The sequence below is a fragment of the Cuculus canorus genome, chromosome 25 (assembly GCF_017976375.1).
Source record: "Cuculus canorus isolate bCucCan1 chromosome 25, bCucCan1.pri, whole genome shotgun sequence".
In the NCBI taxonomy this organism is placed as follows: Eukaryota; Metazoa; Chordata; class Aves; order Cuculiformes; family Cuculidae; genus Cuculus; species Cuculus canorus.
In genome coordinates, this window is record NC_071425.1 from 2,063,517 (window position 1) to 2,076,786 (window position 13,270).

General features: G+C 63.0%; 3 protein-coding genes across 5 annotated transcripts; 2 read left to right on the forward strand and 1 right to left on the reverse strand.

Annotated features, from left to right (window-relative positions):
• The first annotated feature begins 5 nt into the window (after positions 1–5).
• Positions 6–1,227, forward strand: TCAP (titin-cap). Its single transcript, XM_054088542.1, has 2 exons — positions 6–187; positions 937–1,227. Exons 1-2 carry the CDS (start codon positions 39–41, stop codon positions 1,190–1,192), a joined length of 405 nt encoding a protein of 134 aa, XP_053944517.1. The 5' UTR covers positions 6–38; the 3' UTR covers positions 1,193–1,227.
• Positions 1,228–3,188: 1,961 nt separating this feature from the next.
• On the forward strand, positions 3,189–7,313 carry PNMT (phenylethanolamine N-methyltransferase). 2 transcript variants are annotated; one of them, XM_054088697.1, is made up of 3 exons: positions 3,189–3,419; positions 5,089–5,273; positions 6,775–7,313. In XM_054088697.1, the coding sequence occupies exons 1-3, from the start codon at positions 3,266–3,268 to the stop codon at positions 7,204–7,206; spliced, it is 771 nt and encodes a 256-aa protein (XP_053944672.1). In that variant the 5' UTR covers positions 3,189–3,265; the 3' UTR covers positions 7,207–7,313. The 2 variants fall into 2 exon arrangements, with proteins under 2 accessions (XP_053944672.1, XP_053944671.1); XM_054088696.1 differs by having other exon boundaries at positions 3,200–3,419; positions 5,089–5,296; positions 6,771–7,309.
• Positions 7,314–7,460: 147 nt separating this feature from the next.
• Positions 7,461–12,069, reverse strand: PGAP3 (post-GPI attachment to proteins phospholipase 3). 2 transcript variants are annotated; one of them, XM_054088695.1, is made up of 8 exons: positions 11,828–12,069; positions 10,788–10,885; positions 10,541–10,693; positions 10,108–10,170; positions 9,921–9,982; positions 9,698–9,834; positions 8,708–8,912; positions 7,464–8,080 (listed from the first exon to the last, which is right to left on the reverse strand). In XM_054088695.1, exons 1-8 carry the CDS (start codon positions 12,024–12,026, stop codon positions 8,017–8,019), a joined length of 981 nt encoding a protein of 326 aa, XP_053944670.1. In that variant the 5' UTR covers positions 12,027–12,069; the 3' UTR covers positions 7,464–8,016. The 2 variants fall into 2 exon arrangements, with proteins under 2 accessions (XP_053944668.1, XP_053944670.1); XM_054088693.1 differs by lacking the exon at positions 11,828–12,069 and having other exon boundaries at positions 7,461–8,080; positions 10,788–11,717.
• Between the last annotated feature and the right edge of the window lie 1,201 nt (positions 12,070–13,270).

The following is a 13,270-nucleotide window of genomic DNA, read 5'->3' on the forward strand; positions in this document are numbered from 1 at the left end:
ATATAATCGGAGCGGGTGGCGTGGGGCACAGCGGCAGGATGCTGGTGCCCAGCACGGTGGTGCGCAGCGGGGGGCTGCTCTCGGGCGCCCGCCTGGGCTGCCGGGTACGGGAGGAGGACGTGGGGCGCCGCGAGACCTTCAGCGCCGAATGGCTCGACTTGGAGCTCAGCACCAGGCCTGAGGATGGGTGAGGGGCAACGCCACCGCGGGTTTTGGGGGGTTCCTCAGGGTGCTGGAGGCACTGGGTGCTTAAGGGTCCTCAAGAGTTTATGTTGGGGCTGGGGGGGGGTCCAAGGGTCCCCATGGAGCTATGGGGGGCTGCAGGGATCTCTGCGGTCTCCATGGGGCTGGGTGGGTCCAAGGGTCCCCATAGAGCTATGGGGGGGCTACAGGGATCCCTGGGGTCTCCATGGGGCTGGGGGGGTCCAAGGGTCCCCATGGAGTTATGGGGGGGCTACAGGGATCCCTGGGGTCTCCATGGGGCTGGGAGGGTCCAACGGATCCTGTGGGGCTATAGGGGGGCTGCGGGGGTCTCTGGGGTCCCCATGGGGTTCTAGGGGGTCCTCCAGGGGTCCCTATGGGGACATGGGAGCTTCAGGGGGGTGGAGGGTGTCTCCAAGGGGGACTGGGAGGGTCTTCAGGGTTCCTGTGGGGAGATGGGGGTCTTCATGGGGTGGGGGGAGAGGCTGGGAATCCATATGGGACCATGAGGGATTTGGGAGGGTCTCGGGGGGATCCCCCAAGGTGAGGGGGTGCGTGTGCCCATGGGGCGGTGAGAGTCCTGGAGGGGGTCCGAGGGGCCCCGTGGGGTTGGTGATGGGGGTCTCCAGAAACACAGGGACCTCCACGGGGGTGGGTGGGACATGGGGGTCCCCATGGGGCATTGGCACCCCGCTCGCACCCCCATGATTCCCCCCCCCACCCCATCTTTCCCAGGTGGTGCCGGAGAGAAGTGGATGAGGAGCACCGGGAGACGGTGGAGCATCACGGGGAGATGCGGGTGCTGGAGCAGCGCTCGCCTTGGGGGCTGCTGCGAGTGGGGGTCCTGGGGCACCCCCTGGCCCAGCACCTCCTGCCCTACGCCCGGACCCTTCCGCTGCCCCTCTTTGCCCCCCAAGACCTCCGCGGCGCCAAACCGGGGGTCCCCCGCACCCTATCGCGCTCCCTCTCGCACGAGGCACAACGAGGCTGAGGGGGACCATGGGGACAAAGGGGGGATTCTGGGGGTGGGCAGGGGGGTGATGCTTGGGGGGCTCAGATCTGCTCCGACACCCCAAAAAGGCAGCGAAGGAGCTGGGAGGGGGGCAGGTGGGGAGGGGGTCCCATACGCCTGGGACCCCATCCCACAGCAGGCAGTGAGGAGGCCGGCGGGGAGCGAGTGCCCGTGTTTTGGGGGGCTCCGGATACGGGCGTGACTCAGTTTCCCTGGCAAAGAGAAAAGGATGTGAGGATGAGGAGTGCTGAGATGAACCCCCCCCCCCCCGGGGGCTGAATGGCGCTCTGGGGGGGCTGTGGGCGTTGTACAAGTGGTGGTTGTGGTACAGCAATAAAACACTCAGTCTGGCACGGCGGTGTCATTTGGGGGGACAACAAAAAAGAGGGGTGTGAGGCCCCCCCCAGGAGGCGGTGTGGGAAGGGGGTCAGATTTAGCAGGAAAGGTGTGCTGGAAATGGGGGAAACTGAGGCACGGAGCCTTGCCAGCAGCTGGAGGGGTTTCAGGCATCGTGCGGGGGCTCAGGTTTGGGGAGAATTGGGGGAGAAATGGGGTTTGGAGGGGGGAATCCTGCTTATGTAACCGCCCCCCCCATCCCATCCCCAGTGCCACGGTCCAGGACGGCTCCAACGCCAGCGCCCAGATTAGCTGTTCCCTCCCGGCGGGATCCCGCTGTCCCTGGGCCACCGCCAGCCCCCATTCCCGTCCCTGTCCCCGTCCCATCCCGTTCCCTTCTCTGTCACCACCACCTTTGTCCACCCACAGCTCCGGCACAGATTGGATTTGGGCTCTTTAACCCTCATCCCTCTCCTCAGTCCCATAAGTGGATCCCATCCTGCCCCTTATCCCACGGTGCTGGGTGCACTGGGAGTACTGGGAGCTGGCAGCTGGTGCTGCTGCGTCCGGCCAGGGTTGGGCTGAGGTCTGACACGCTCAGCTCACGGGTGATGGTGCACTAAATCCCTGTCCCAATTCCCATCTCAGACCCAAATCCAGTCCCAATCCCTACTGCCTTCCCAGTCCCCATCCGAAACTCAATCCCCATCCCAAATCCTATTCTAATCGCCATCCTCATCCCAAACCCAGTCCCTATTCCAATTCCCACTCAAATCCCAGTCCCAATCCCCATCCCCAACCCAGTCTCAAACCCCTTCCCCGTTCCCATCCCAATCTCTATTCCAATCCCCACCCCAATCCCAAACCCAGTCCCAAACTCCATCCCCATCCCAATCCCTATTCCAATCCCTACCCCAATACCAAACTCAATCCCAATCCCCATCCTAATCGCCATCCCAAACCCAGTCCCAAGCACTGTCCCCATCCCAATTCCCATCCCAATCCCAAATCCAGTCCCAAACTCCATCCCCATCCCAATCCCTACCCCAATCCCAAACTCAATCCCAATCCCAGTCCCAATCCCCATCCCAAACCCAGTTTCAAACCCCTTCCCCGTTCCCATTCCAATCTCTATTCCAATCCCCACCCCAATCCCAGTTCCAACCCCCTTCCCCATTCCCATCTTAATCTCTATTCCCATTCCCATTCAAATCCCAAAACCAGTTCCAAACGCCATCCCCATCCCAATCCCAATCCCAAACTCTATCCCAATCCCTGTCCTAATCCCAGTCCCAAACTCCTTCCCCATCCCAATTCCAACCCCAGTCTCAAACTCAATCCCAATCCCAGTTCTCATCCCAATCCCACCCCACGGGACATTCCTCACACTGGGGCAGCACATGGGGGGGGATCACAGCCAGGATCTGCCCTTCCCGTGGGGCCAAAAGCATTGGGATGCTGGGATCAGACCTGGGATTGGGAATGAAGATTGGAGCCGGGATTGGGAATGAGGATTGGAGCTGGGATTGCAGCTCGGAGCGAGAGGCGAGCGCTATCACTCAGCGCCACCGCGGCCCTGGGGCACCGCGATAACCAGGTTACGGCGATGGATGGATCCATTTATTCCGGCGTTGGAATAAATCCATTTATTCGGCTCAGCGCCGATGATATAAAGACGGATTTGGATTCCGTGGCCTCAAACCACCCCCCCTCGCCATGAGCAGCCTGAGCGCCCTCCGCGAGGGCTACGAGCGCTTCGACCCCCGCGCGTACCTGCACAACAATTACCTGCCGCCCCGCGCCGACTTCTCCTCCGAGGAATTCGTGGTGCCGTGGAAGTTGAGATGCCTGGCAGAGACCTTCGCCAGCGGTGAGGGGGTCCGGAAAGGTCCTTCCAAGTCGTGGAGCAGGGGTGGGGAAACTGAGGCACGGAGGGTGGGGGAATCAAGGTGCAAAGTGGGGAAACTGAGGCACGGAGTGGAGGGAATCAAGGTGTGGAGTGGGGAAACTGAGGCACGGAGGGTGGGGGAGTCAAGGTGTGGAGTGGGGAAACTGAGGCACAGGGTGGGGAAACTGAGGCATGGAGGGTGGGGGAATCAAGGTGTGGAGTGGGGAAACTGAGGCACGGAGTGGAGGGAATCAAGGTGTGGAGTGGGGAAACTGAGGCACAGAGTGGGGGGAATCAAGGTGTGGAGTGGGGAAACTGAGGCACAGGGTGGGGAAACTGAGGCATGGAGGGTGGGGGAATCAAGGTGTGGAGTGGGGAAACTGAGGCACGGAGTGGAGGGAATCAAGGTGTGGAGTGGGGAAACTGAGGCACAGAGTGGGGGGAATCAAGGTGTGGAGTGGGGAAACTGAGGCACAGGGTGGGGAAACTGAGGCATGGAGGGTGGGGGAATCAAGGTGTGGAGTGGGGAAACTGAGGCACGGAGTGGAGGGAATCAAGGTGTGGAGTGGGGAAACTGAGGCACGGAGTGGGGGGAATCGAGGTGCAGAGTGGGGAAACTGAGGAACAGGGTGGGGAAACTGAAGCACAGGATGGGAAAATCAAGGTGCGAGGTGGGGAAACCGAGGCATGGAGCAGGGGGAATCAAGGTGTGGAGTGGGGAAACTGAGGCACAGAGTGGGGAAACTGAGGCACGGGGTGGGAAAATCAAGGTGTGGAGTGGGGAAACTGAGGGACGGAGTGTGGGGAATCAAGGTGAGGAGTGGGGAAACTGAGGCATGGGGTGGGGAAACTGAGGCACGGGGTGGGAAAATCAAGGTGCGAGGTGGGGAAACTGAGGCACAGAGGCTGGGGGAATCAAGGTGCGAGGTGGGGAAACTGAGGCACAGGGTGGGAAAACTATGGTGGGACGTGGGGAAAATGAGGGACTGAGGCATTGGGGTGGGGAAACTGAGGCACAAGGTCAGGAAACATGCATGAGGTGGGAAAAACAAGGGTCAGGCTTGGGAAACTGAGGCACAAGGTAATGAAACTGAGGCACAGGAAGGGGAAACTGAGGCACAGGGTGGGAAAATCAAGGTGCAGGATGGGGAAAAATGGGACAAGGGGTGGGTAATTCAGGGTGTGGGATGGGGAAACTGAGGCACAAAGTCGGAAAACATGCATGAGGTGGGAAAAAGAAAGGACAGGCTTGGGAAACTGAGGCACAGGGTAGGAAAATCAAGGTGTGGGGTGAGGAAACTAAGGCAGGGGGTAGGGACATCAAGGTGTGGGGTGGGGAAACTGAGGCACAAGGTCGGAAAACATGCATGAGGTGGGAAAAGGAAGGGACAGGCTTGGGAAACTGAGGCACAGAGTGGGAAATCAAGGTGTGAGGTGGGGAAACTGAGGCACGGGCTGGGAAACCCATGCTGTAGGGTGGGGAAACTGAGGGATGAGGTAGGAAAACTGAAGCACAGGGTCTGGAAATGGAGGCATGGGATGCATGAGCGCCTCAACACCCACCGCGAGGTGGGGGGATCCCCCTCTGCTGCCCCAATGGTGTCGGGTTTGGTGCAAGACACCCCCATACTGTGTTGTGTCCCCCCCCCAGGTGAGATCCGGGGGCGCACTCTGATCGACGTGGGCTCGGGCCCCACCATCTATCAGCTGCTGAGCGCCTGCGACCACTTCGAGGAGATCGTGGCCACCGACTACCTGGCGGTGAACCGGGAGGAGTTGGGGCGCTGGGCGCGGGGCGAGCCCGGCACCTTCGACTGGAGCCCCTTCATCCGGCACGTCTGCAAGATCGAGGGGCGCGGGTAGGGCTGCCGGGAGCGGGGGTATCCCAGCGGGAGCGCGGCCCCTCGGATGATGGGATGGTGCCTGCTGCATCATCAGCCCCAATCCCACGGGATCCCAACCCAGCAGGATCCCTGCAGGATTGTGACCCCAAATCCCCAAGGGATCCCAGCCCAGCAGGATCCCTGCAGGATTGTGACCCCAAATCCCCATGGGATCCCAACCCAGCAGGATCCCTGCAGGATTGTGACCCCAAATCCCCATGGGATCCCAACCCAGCAGGATCCCTGCAGCATCGTGTCCCCAAATTCCCGCGGGATCCCAGCTCCACATTCCCGCAGACACGGGGAACGTTCCTGTAGGATCATTTCCCTGTGTCCCTGTGAATGTTGGGTTGATCCCAGCCCTAGATCCCTGTGGATGCCAGGCTGATCCCTGCAGGATCTCATCCCTGTGTCCTTGTAGATGCTGGATGGATCCCTGTAGGATCCCAGCCCCGCATCCCTGGGGTTGCTGAGCTGATCTTGGAGGATCCCATCCCTATATCCTTGTGGATTGATCCCTGCAAGACCCCAGTCCTGCATCGCTGTGGGTCCCGAGCTCCTCCCTACAGGATCCCAGTTCTATGATCCTGCAGATGCCAGGCTGATCCCCGCAGGATCCCAGCCCCACATCCCTGTGGATGCTGGATTGATCCCTGTGGATGCAGGACTGATCCCTGCAGGACCCCAGCCCCACCTCGCCACAGATGCCAGCCTGATCCCAAGTGATCCCATGTTGATGTTCCTTCAGATCCCAGCCCCACATCCCTGTGGATGCTGGACTGATCCCTGCAGGATACCAGCCCCACAACCCCATAGATGCTGGACTGATCCCTGTAGGATCCCAGCCCCACATCCCCATAGATGCTGGACTGATCCCTGCAGGATCCCAGCCCCACATCCCCATGGATGCTGGACTGATCCCTGCAGGATCCCAGCCCCATATCCCCGTGGATGCTGGACTGATCCCTGCAGGATCCCAGCCCCACATCCCCATGGATGCTGGACTGATCCCTGCAGGATCCCAGCCCCATATCCCCGTGGATGCTGGACTGATCCCTGCAGGATCCCAGCCCCACATCCCCGTGGATGCTGGACTGATCCCTGCAGGATCCCAGCCCCACATTCCCATGGATGCTGGACTGATCCCTGCAGGATTCCAGCCCCATATCCCTGTGGATGCTGGACTGATCCCTGCAGGATTCCAGCCCCATATCCCTGTGGATGCTGGACTGATCCCTGCAGGATTCCAGCCCCACATCCCTGTGGATGCTGGATTGATCCCTGTGGATGCAGGACTGGTCCCTGCAGGACCCCAGCCCCACCTCGCCACAGATGCCAGGCTGATCCCAAGGGATCCCATGCTGATGTTCCTTCCGATCCCAGCCCCACATCCCCATCGGTCCCAGATCCCGAGGGATCCCATTCCCGCTGACGCCCTCCCTCCCCACAGGGAGCCCTGGCAGGAGAAGGAGCGGCGGCTGCGGGGGCGACTGCGGCGCATCCTGCCCATCGACGTCCACCGGCCGGACCCGCTGGGTGCCCCTCTGCGCCCGCCGGCCGACGCGGTGCTCTCCGCTTTCTGCCTGGAAGCCGTCAGCCCGGACCGAGCGGCCTTCTCCCGGGCGCTGGCGCACGTGGGCTCGCTCCTGCGCCCGGGGGGCCACGCGCTGCTTTTGGGGGCTCTGGGGGAATCTTTCTACCTGGCGGGGGCCGCGCGCCTGCCCGTGGTGCCGCTGGACGAGACTGACGTCCGCACGGCGCTCGCCGACGCCGGCTTCGTCCTGCGTGACTTCCGCTCGTACGCCATGCCGCCCGCGCTCCGCACCGGCGTGGATGACGTCGACGGTGTCTTCTTCGCCCACGCCCAGAAGCCTCTGGAAGCCTGAAGGATCCGTGACCCCCCCCCCGCATCCCAAAAAGTGGGTTTCATTCCCCTGATTCCCTCCTCCGAGCGCTGCCGCTAATAAAGGTTGAACTGCACAGCAGAGCCTGGCATGGGGGGCAGGGAGAGGGGGGAACCTTGGGGACCAAGGGGGACATGGGGAGCCCCAAGGGGGTGGCAGGGTCCCCAGAAAGGGGCAGGGGGGACATGGGGAGCCCCAAGGGGGTGGCAGGGTCCCCAGAAGGGGGCAGAGGGGACGCTGGGTGGGGGGCACAGGTTGAACTCCACTTTATTCACACCCCACAACACACTCAGGTGAGGAGGGGGACACACACACCCCGCATCCCCAGGGGGAGGGGGGGGCACAGCCCCCCTGGCAGAGGTGAGGGGCACCCACAGCCCCCCGCAAGGCACCGCTCCAGCCCTACACGTTTCCCCCCCCTCCGCAAAAGCCAACCAGCGGCCCGCAGCTCCGAGCAATCCCCCCTCCTCCAGCCACCCACGTCCCCCAGCAGCCATTGCCACCTCGCGGCTGCCGGGCTCTGTGACACTTGGGGAGGGGGGGGACACACAGACAGAGCAGGGGGGGCTCGGCCATCCTGAGCCCCCATACAACCAGCACGGAGGGTGCTGCCCCCCCGAACCCCAGGGAAGGGAGATGGGGGACACACGGGGGGTACCGAGAGGAAAGCAACACCTCAGAAGGCAATGGGGGGCAGGAGCCCGTGGGTTGGGGGGTCCGGGGGGCCACTTGGCACAGGGCAGGGCAGGACCGCGGGGGGGGGCGAGGGGCTGCGCTCCCCCCCCAGCAGCTCTAGTCCGCTTTGCAGAGGTCGGAGTTGGCCTTCAGGAGGTAGAGGCTGTCATCCACCAGGAAACTGCGGAGACGGGGTAGGAAAAAGGAGGCTGAGGATGAAGCAGAGCTTTGGGGGACACCCCCTCGGCCCCCCCCCCAAGCCCCTCAGGCCCCACAGCTCCCGGCGAGCAGCAGTAGGGCCCTACAGCATCCCATGGGGAAGGAAAGGGCCCCCCAGGACCCCAGTTTGAAGAGAGAGGGCATTGTGCATCTCACAGGCAAAGGAGAGGGCCCTAGCACCCCAGTTTCAAGGGGGGGCTCCCAGCACTCAGCGAGAAAGACAGGGGCTCCCAATATTCATATTTGGCAGGGGGGCAGCAACTATATTTCAAGAGGTGGGGCTCCCAGCACCCACATTTTAAGGGTAGAAGGGCTCCCAGCACCCACATTTTAAGGTGGGGGGTCCTAGCACCCATAGTTTAGGGTGGGGGACCCCCAGCACCCCCATTTTAAGGTGGGGAGGCCCCCCTAGCACCCATTTTTAAAAGCGAGGGGCTCCCAGGACCCATATTTTAAGGTGAGGGAGGTCCCCTACGACCCATATTATGGGGGGGAGCGGCACCCATATTTTAAGAGGGGAAGGGCTCCTCCCAGCACCCACATTTTAAGGTCAGGGGCACTCAGCACCCACATTTTGGGGAGCACTGACCTGTAGAAGAGGACATTGAGGGGGATGGTGCCGATGTGCCAGAGCGCGTGGGCGTCCAGCACCCAGAAGAGGGGGGGAAAGTCGAGCAGCTCGAGCAGCGCCAGCGCCTGCAGCAGCAGCACCACGGCCGCGCACTTCCAGACGTGGGGCAGGCGCGGGCGGTTCTGCAGGCACCACCGCAACCACCACGCCAGGTTGAGGAGCCCTGCAGAGAACAAAGAGGGGGACATGTGATTAATTGGGGGGGCGAGGTGATAGAGAGCAGCCCTGAGGAGAAGGTCTTGGGGTGCTGATTGATGGCAAGCTCAACACGAGCCGGGAACGTGCGCTCAAAGCCCAAAAAACAACCATGTCCTGGGCTGCATCCAAAACCGTGGGGCTGGTGGGGTGAGGAGGGGATTCTGCCCCTCTGCTCCGCTCTGTGAGACTCCACCTGGAGCCCTGAGTCCAGTTCTGGAATCCCCAAAATAAGGAGAAGATGGAACTGTTGGTGCGAGGCCAGAGGAGGCCACGGAGATGACCCGAGGGCTGGAGCACCTCCTGTACCAGGACAGGCTGAGAGTTGGGGTTGTTCAGCCTGGAGAAGAGAAGGCTGTGGGGAGACCTTAGAGCAGCTTCCAGCACTGAAAGGGGCTCCAGGAAAGCTGGGAAGGGGCTCTGGATCAGAGAGGGCAGGGACAGGATGAGGGGAACAGTTTTCAGCTGAAAGAGGGGAGATTGAGATGAGATCTTGGGAATAAATGTTCTCCTGTGAGGGTGGGGAGGCCCTGGAACAGGTTGCCCAGAGCAGTGGTGGCTGCCCCATCCCTGGAGGAGTTCCAGGCCAGGTTGGATGGGGCTTGGAGCAACCGGATCCAGTGGGAGGTGTTGGATCCATGGCAGGGGTGGAACTGGCTGGGCTTTGAGGTCCCTTCCAACCCAACCCATTCCAGGATTCCATGCCAAGGGGTGAGGTGAGCACCCACCTACGAGCACGAACCCCCCCCTCACCGATGGCCGCGTTTGCAGCCATGTTGTAGCCGTAGTCGAAGCGGACGAGGGTCAGGTAGGAGATGTGGCAGGCGAGGAAGAGGAGGAGGAAGGCCCTGAAGATACTGATTAAGGCTGGCCGCTGCAGCCCCAGCGTCCTGAGGAGGAGGAGAAGGAGGAAGGGGTCACTGGTTGCCCCCCAAGGCCCCTACCCCATGGCTCACTGCCCCACGCCTGGGCTCACCTGACGCAGCACAGGTACACGGAGTGCAGGACGACGGCCGAAGCACAGAAATAGTCCAGTTTCTGCGGGATCGGGGCCGGATGAGCTACGTCAGAAGCTCGAGGAGGATCAGGGCACACAGGCCACCCACCATCCCCACAGGTTTCGGGACAGAGGGGGACAAAGCCAGTGTCACAACACCACTCACCTCCGTCACAGCCGTGTCCCTCGTGTGGAAAACGGTGGACCAGAACCAGGCGTTTAAGGAAACCTGTGGGAGAGGAGGAGCAGGAGAGGCTGAGCACCACCGTCACGACAGGTCACATTCCCCCCAGCCTTGTCAGGGACAATGAATGTCCCCAAAGCTGGATATGGAGGCTCTGGTGTGGCCAGAGCCGGAGCCGTGTGGGGTCTGTGGATGCGGTGGGTATAAAAAAGCCCTCAAGCCTCCGCACTCTGGCAGAGGATTCCTGGGTACTCTCGGCCAGCGCAGGATGTGCCCCCCAAAGTCACCCTGGAGGGGTGAGCAGCAGTGAGAGGGGAGCACAGGGGCTGCAAGAAGCTCCCCAGCTAGAGCAGTGAGGTTGTGGGGTGCAGCACTAGCCCCCCCAAGGAGGAAAAAAGGAGGTGTCAGGGCTCACCCAGGCAAAGGCGACGCAGGTGGGGTACATGGGGGAGGCGGGGGGGACGGCAGCTTTGTAGCGCAGCAGCATCACAAAGCTGGCCAGGCCGTTGAGGAAGGAGGCAAAGGCGGAGGCCGGCTCCTGGAAGAACAGGAACCGCGAGAAGGGCCACTGGAATGGAGAACGGAGGCGTTAGTGAGAAAAGGGGGACCCTCAGCCCCTCAGCTGAGGTTCCCCTGAGTCCCCCCTGAGCCCTCCAGCTCACCTTGCCATGGAACTGGGGCACCTTGTGGCCGCCCTGCATGTAGAGCCGCACCGTCAGCCACATGCACTCATATTTGCAGTCATCGCGGCAGGTCCAGCCTGCAAATGAGGAGACGGAGCTGTGCCACCCGCCCTGGCCACCAGGTCCCTCCCAGTCTGGACCATCAGGCAGCACAGTCAGGGCAAAACAGGTGCTGGAAGGGCCAGGGTCCAGCCTGGGGGAGTCTGGTGGCAGCTCAGGGACCCTCACTCTGCTGTCCACCCGGCCCTTCCTCACATGGCTCCCAGTACCATGGCCTAGCAAGCCCCAGTATGGACCAGTGTCCCCCATGTAGTCCAGTGACCCCTGAAACAATCCAAGAGAGGCCAGCACCTCCCCCAGCAAAGACCAGTGGCCCCCAGAATGGCTCAATGTCCCCGTCCAGAATGGCCCAGCCCCTCCCAGCATGACCCTAGAGTAGACCGACAGGCACTAGCATGGCCCAGTAAGCACCAATATGGCCCAAGCACCCCCTAACGCAGCCCCAGCATGGCCCAGTGACCTCCCAGTACAGAACCAGCACTCCACAGTCTGACCTCAGCCAGTGCCAGTGCCTTCCACCCTGGCCCCAATATGGCCCAGCACTCCCCAGCTGGGCTTCAGGACAGCGCAACGCTCCTCAGTGCAGCCCCATTACAGCCCAGTGCCCCCTAGAAGGGCCACAGCTGGCTCCAGTGCCTCTCAGTGTCCATTAGCTAGACCTCAGTACAGCCCAGTGCCCTCCAGTGTAACCCCAGTAGGGTCTAATGCTCCCCAGCACCTCCCAGTAGACCCCAGTGCAGCCCAGAAGAGGGCCTAGTACAGCCCAGTACAGCCCAGAGGGCCCCAGTACAGCCCAGTGCAGCCCAGAAGAGCCCCAGTACAGCCCTAGTACAGCTCAGCGCCCTCCAGTCCGACCCAGCCTCGAGCGCGGAGGCGGGGCCCGGGCGTGGGCGCGGCCCCGGGGGGGCGGTACCGGGGGGGGCCCCGGGGCAGCAGCCAATGAACGGGGGGGGCGGTACCTGTCAGGCCCATGTACAGCGGCTGCCGCGCCCGGAAGTGCCGCAGCGCCGCCCCCGAGCAGTTCTGCCGCTCGCAGCGGCCCAGGCACTCGCGGTACAGCGGCTCCCGGTCCCCTTGAGAACCCCGGGCCGGGCCCGGCGCCGCCGCTGCCCCCAGCAGCAACAGCAGCGCCGTTCGTGCCGCGCCGCCGGCCGCCATCGCCGCCCGGCCCGGCCGCTTCCGGAACAAACCGGAAGTGGTGCGGCGCGGGGGACTATGGGATATAGCGCTCCCGCCCAGCTGGCCGCGGGGGGTGATGGGATATATTCCCGCTTTCGGCAGGGAAGGATGATGGGATATATTCCTCCCTTTTGGCCGCAGAGCCTCATGGGATATATCCCCTTTTGGCCGCAGAGCCTCATGGGATCTATTCCCCCACGTGCCCCGGTACCGGGGGAGCTGTAGGGCCTGAGGAGGTGCGAGGACCCCGGTGCCCTGCAAGGCTCGAGGCCAGCCCGGGGCTTGAGGGGTAGCACAGCCCGGTCTGCCCTATCCTCAGGGTTGGGCCTTGTAGGCCGCAGCCGTGCAGGACCCTGGCTGGGGGGCACGGGGAGAGGACCCCGAGGTGGAGGGAGGCACCGTGCTGCCCCGGCCCTTGGCTTGGGCGTGCTGGTCACCCCTGGGCACGTGGGGGTCCTGCCCCCGCCCCAGTGCAGCCAAGGCCACACTGTGCTGGGCCGGGGGTCCGTGGGGTGCGCAGTGTCCCCATGGTGATGCTCCTGGGGTCCCCGTGTGCAGGTCCCCCTCACACCCAGGGCAGCGGGGGAGGGTGCTGCGGTGCCGGTGCCCGCGATTGGGGACAAACACCAGGTCTGGACCTGCTGGTTTGAGACCTGGGGACCCACTGAGTGCTGCCGGGCTGTCCCTGTGCCCCATAGCCCTGTCCCTGCACCCCAGGATCTGTCCCCAGGCTCTGCACCCTGTGCCGCACCTCCTAAATCCTGGACTGACCCCATACCTCAGGACCTGTCCCTCTATCCCAGGACTTGTCCCCACGTCCTGGACTGTCCCCACATCCTGGTGTCCCAGTGCCCTGCACCCTGTGTCCTGGACTGTCCCTGTCCCCCACGTCCCAGACTGTCTCCGTGTCCTGGACTGTCCATATAATCCCAGTGCTTGTCCCTGTCCTCCAGGACCTGTGTCGTATGTTCCCCCAAATCCTCTGGAAGTGCCCCCCCCCCCCCCCCCAAAAGGGGGCAGAGGATGGGGAGGGTCCTGGAGGGTGGAGGGGATCCCGGGAGATGAAGGGAGTCCCAGGGGATGAGGGGGACTCCCGGAGGATTGGGGTGTCCTGGAGGATAGGGGGTCTCGGCGGATGGGGACAGTCCCGGGTGATGGGGGGGAGTGTCTCGGAGGATGGGGAGATGCCCTGTTCGGGGGGGGGTGTGCTCGTTCGGGAGGGG

Bases quoted from the DNA above. Each gene is read 5' to 3' on its own strand.
- TCAP (XM_054088542.1), top strand. From the start codon at position 39: ATGCTGGTGCCCAGCACGGTGGTGCGCAGCGGGGGGCTGCTCTCGGGC. The intron at 188-936 runs GTGAGGGGCAAC...CATCTTTCCCAG, and splicing joins AGCACCAGGCCTGAGGATGG to GTGGTGCCGGAGAGAAGTGG.
- PNMT (XM_054088696.1), top strand. From the start codon at position 3,266: ATGAGCAGCCTGAGCGCCCTCCGCGAGGGCTACGAGCGCTTCGACCCC. The intron at 3,420-5,088 runs GTGAGGGGGTCC...TCCCCCCCCCAG, and splicing joins GGCAGAGACCTTCGCCAGCG to GTGAGATCCGGGGGCGCACT. The intron at 5,297-6,770 runs GTAGGGCTGCCG...CCCTCCCCACAG, and splicing joins TGCAAGATCGAGGGGCGCGG to GGAGCCCTGGCAGGAGAAGG.
- PGAP3 (XM_054088693.1), bottom strand. From the start codon at position 11,234: ATGCTGGGAGGGGCTGGGCCATTCTGGACGGGGACATTGAGCCATTCT. The intron at 10,694-10,787 runs GTGAGCTGGAGG...TCTCCATTCCAG, and splicing joins TGCCCCAGTTCCATGGCAAG to TGGCCCTTCTCGCGGTTCCT. The intron at 9,983-10,107 runs GTGAGTGGTGTT...CCGATCCCGCAG, and splicing joins GGGACACGGCTGTGACGGAG to AAACTGGACTATTTCTGTGC.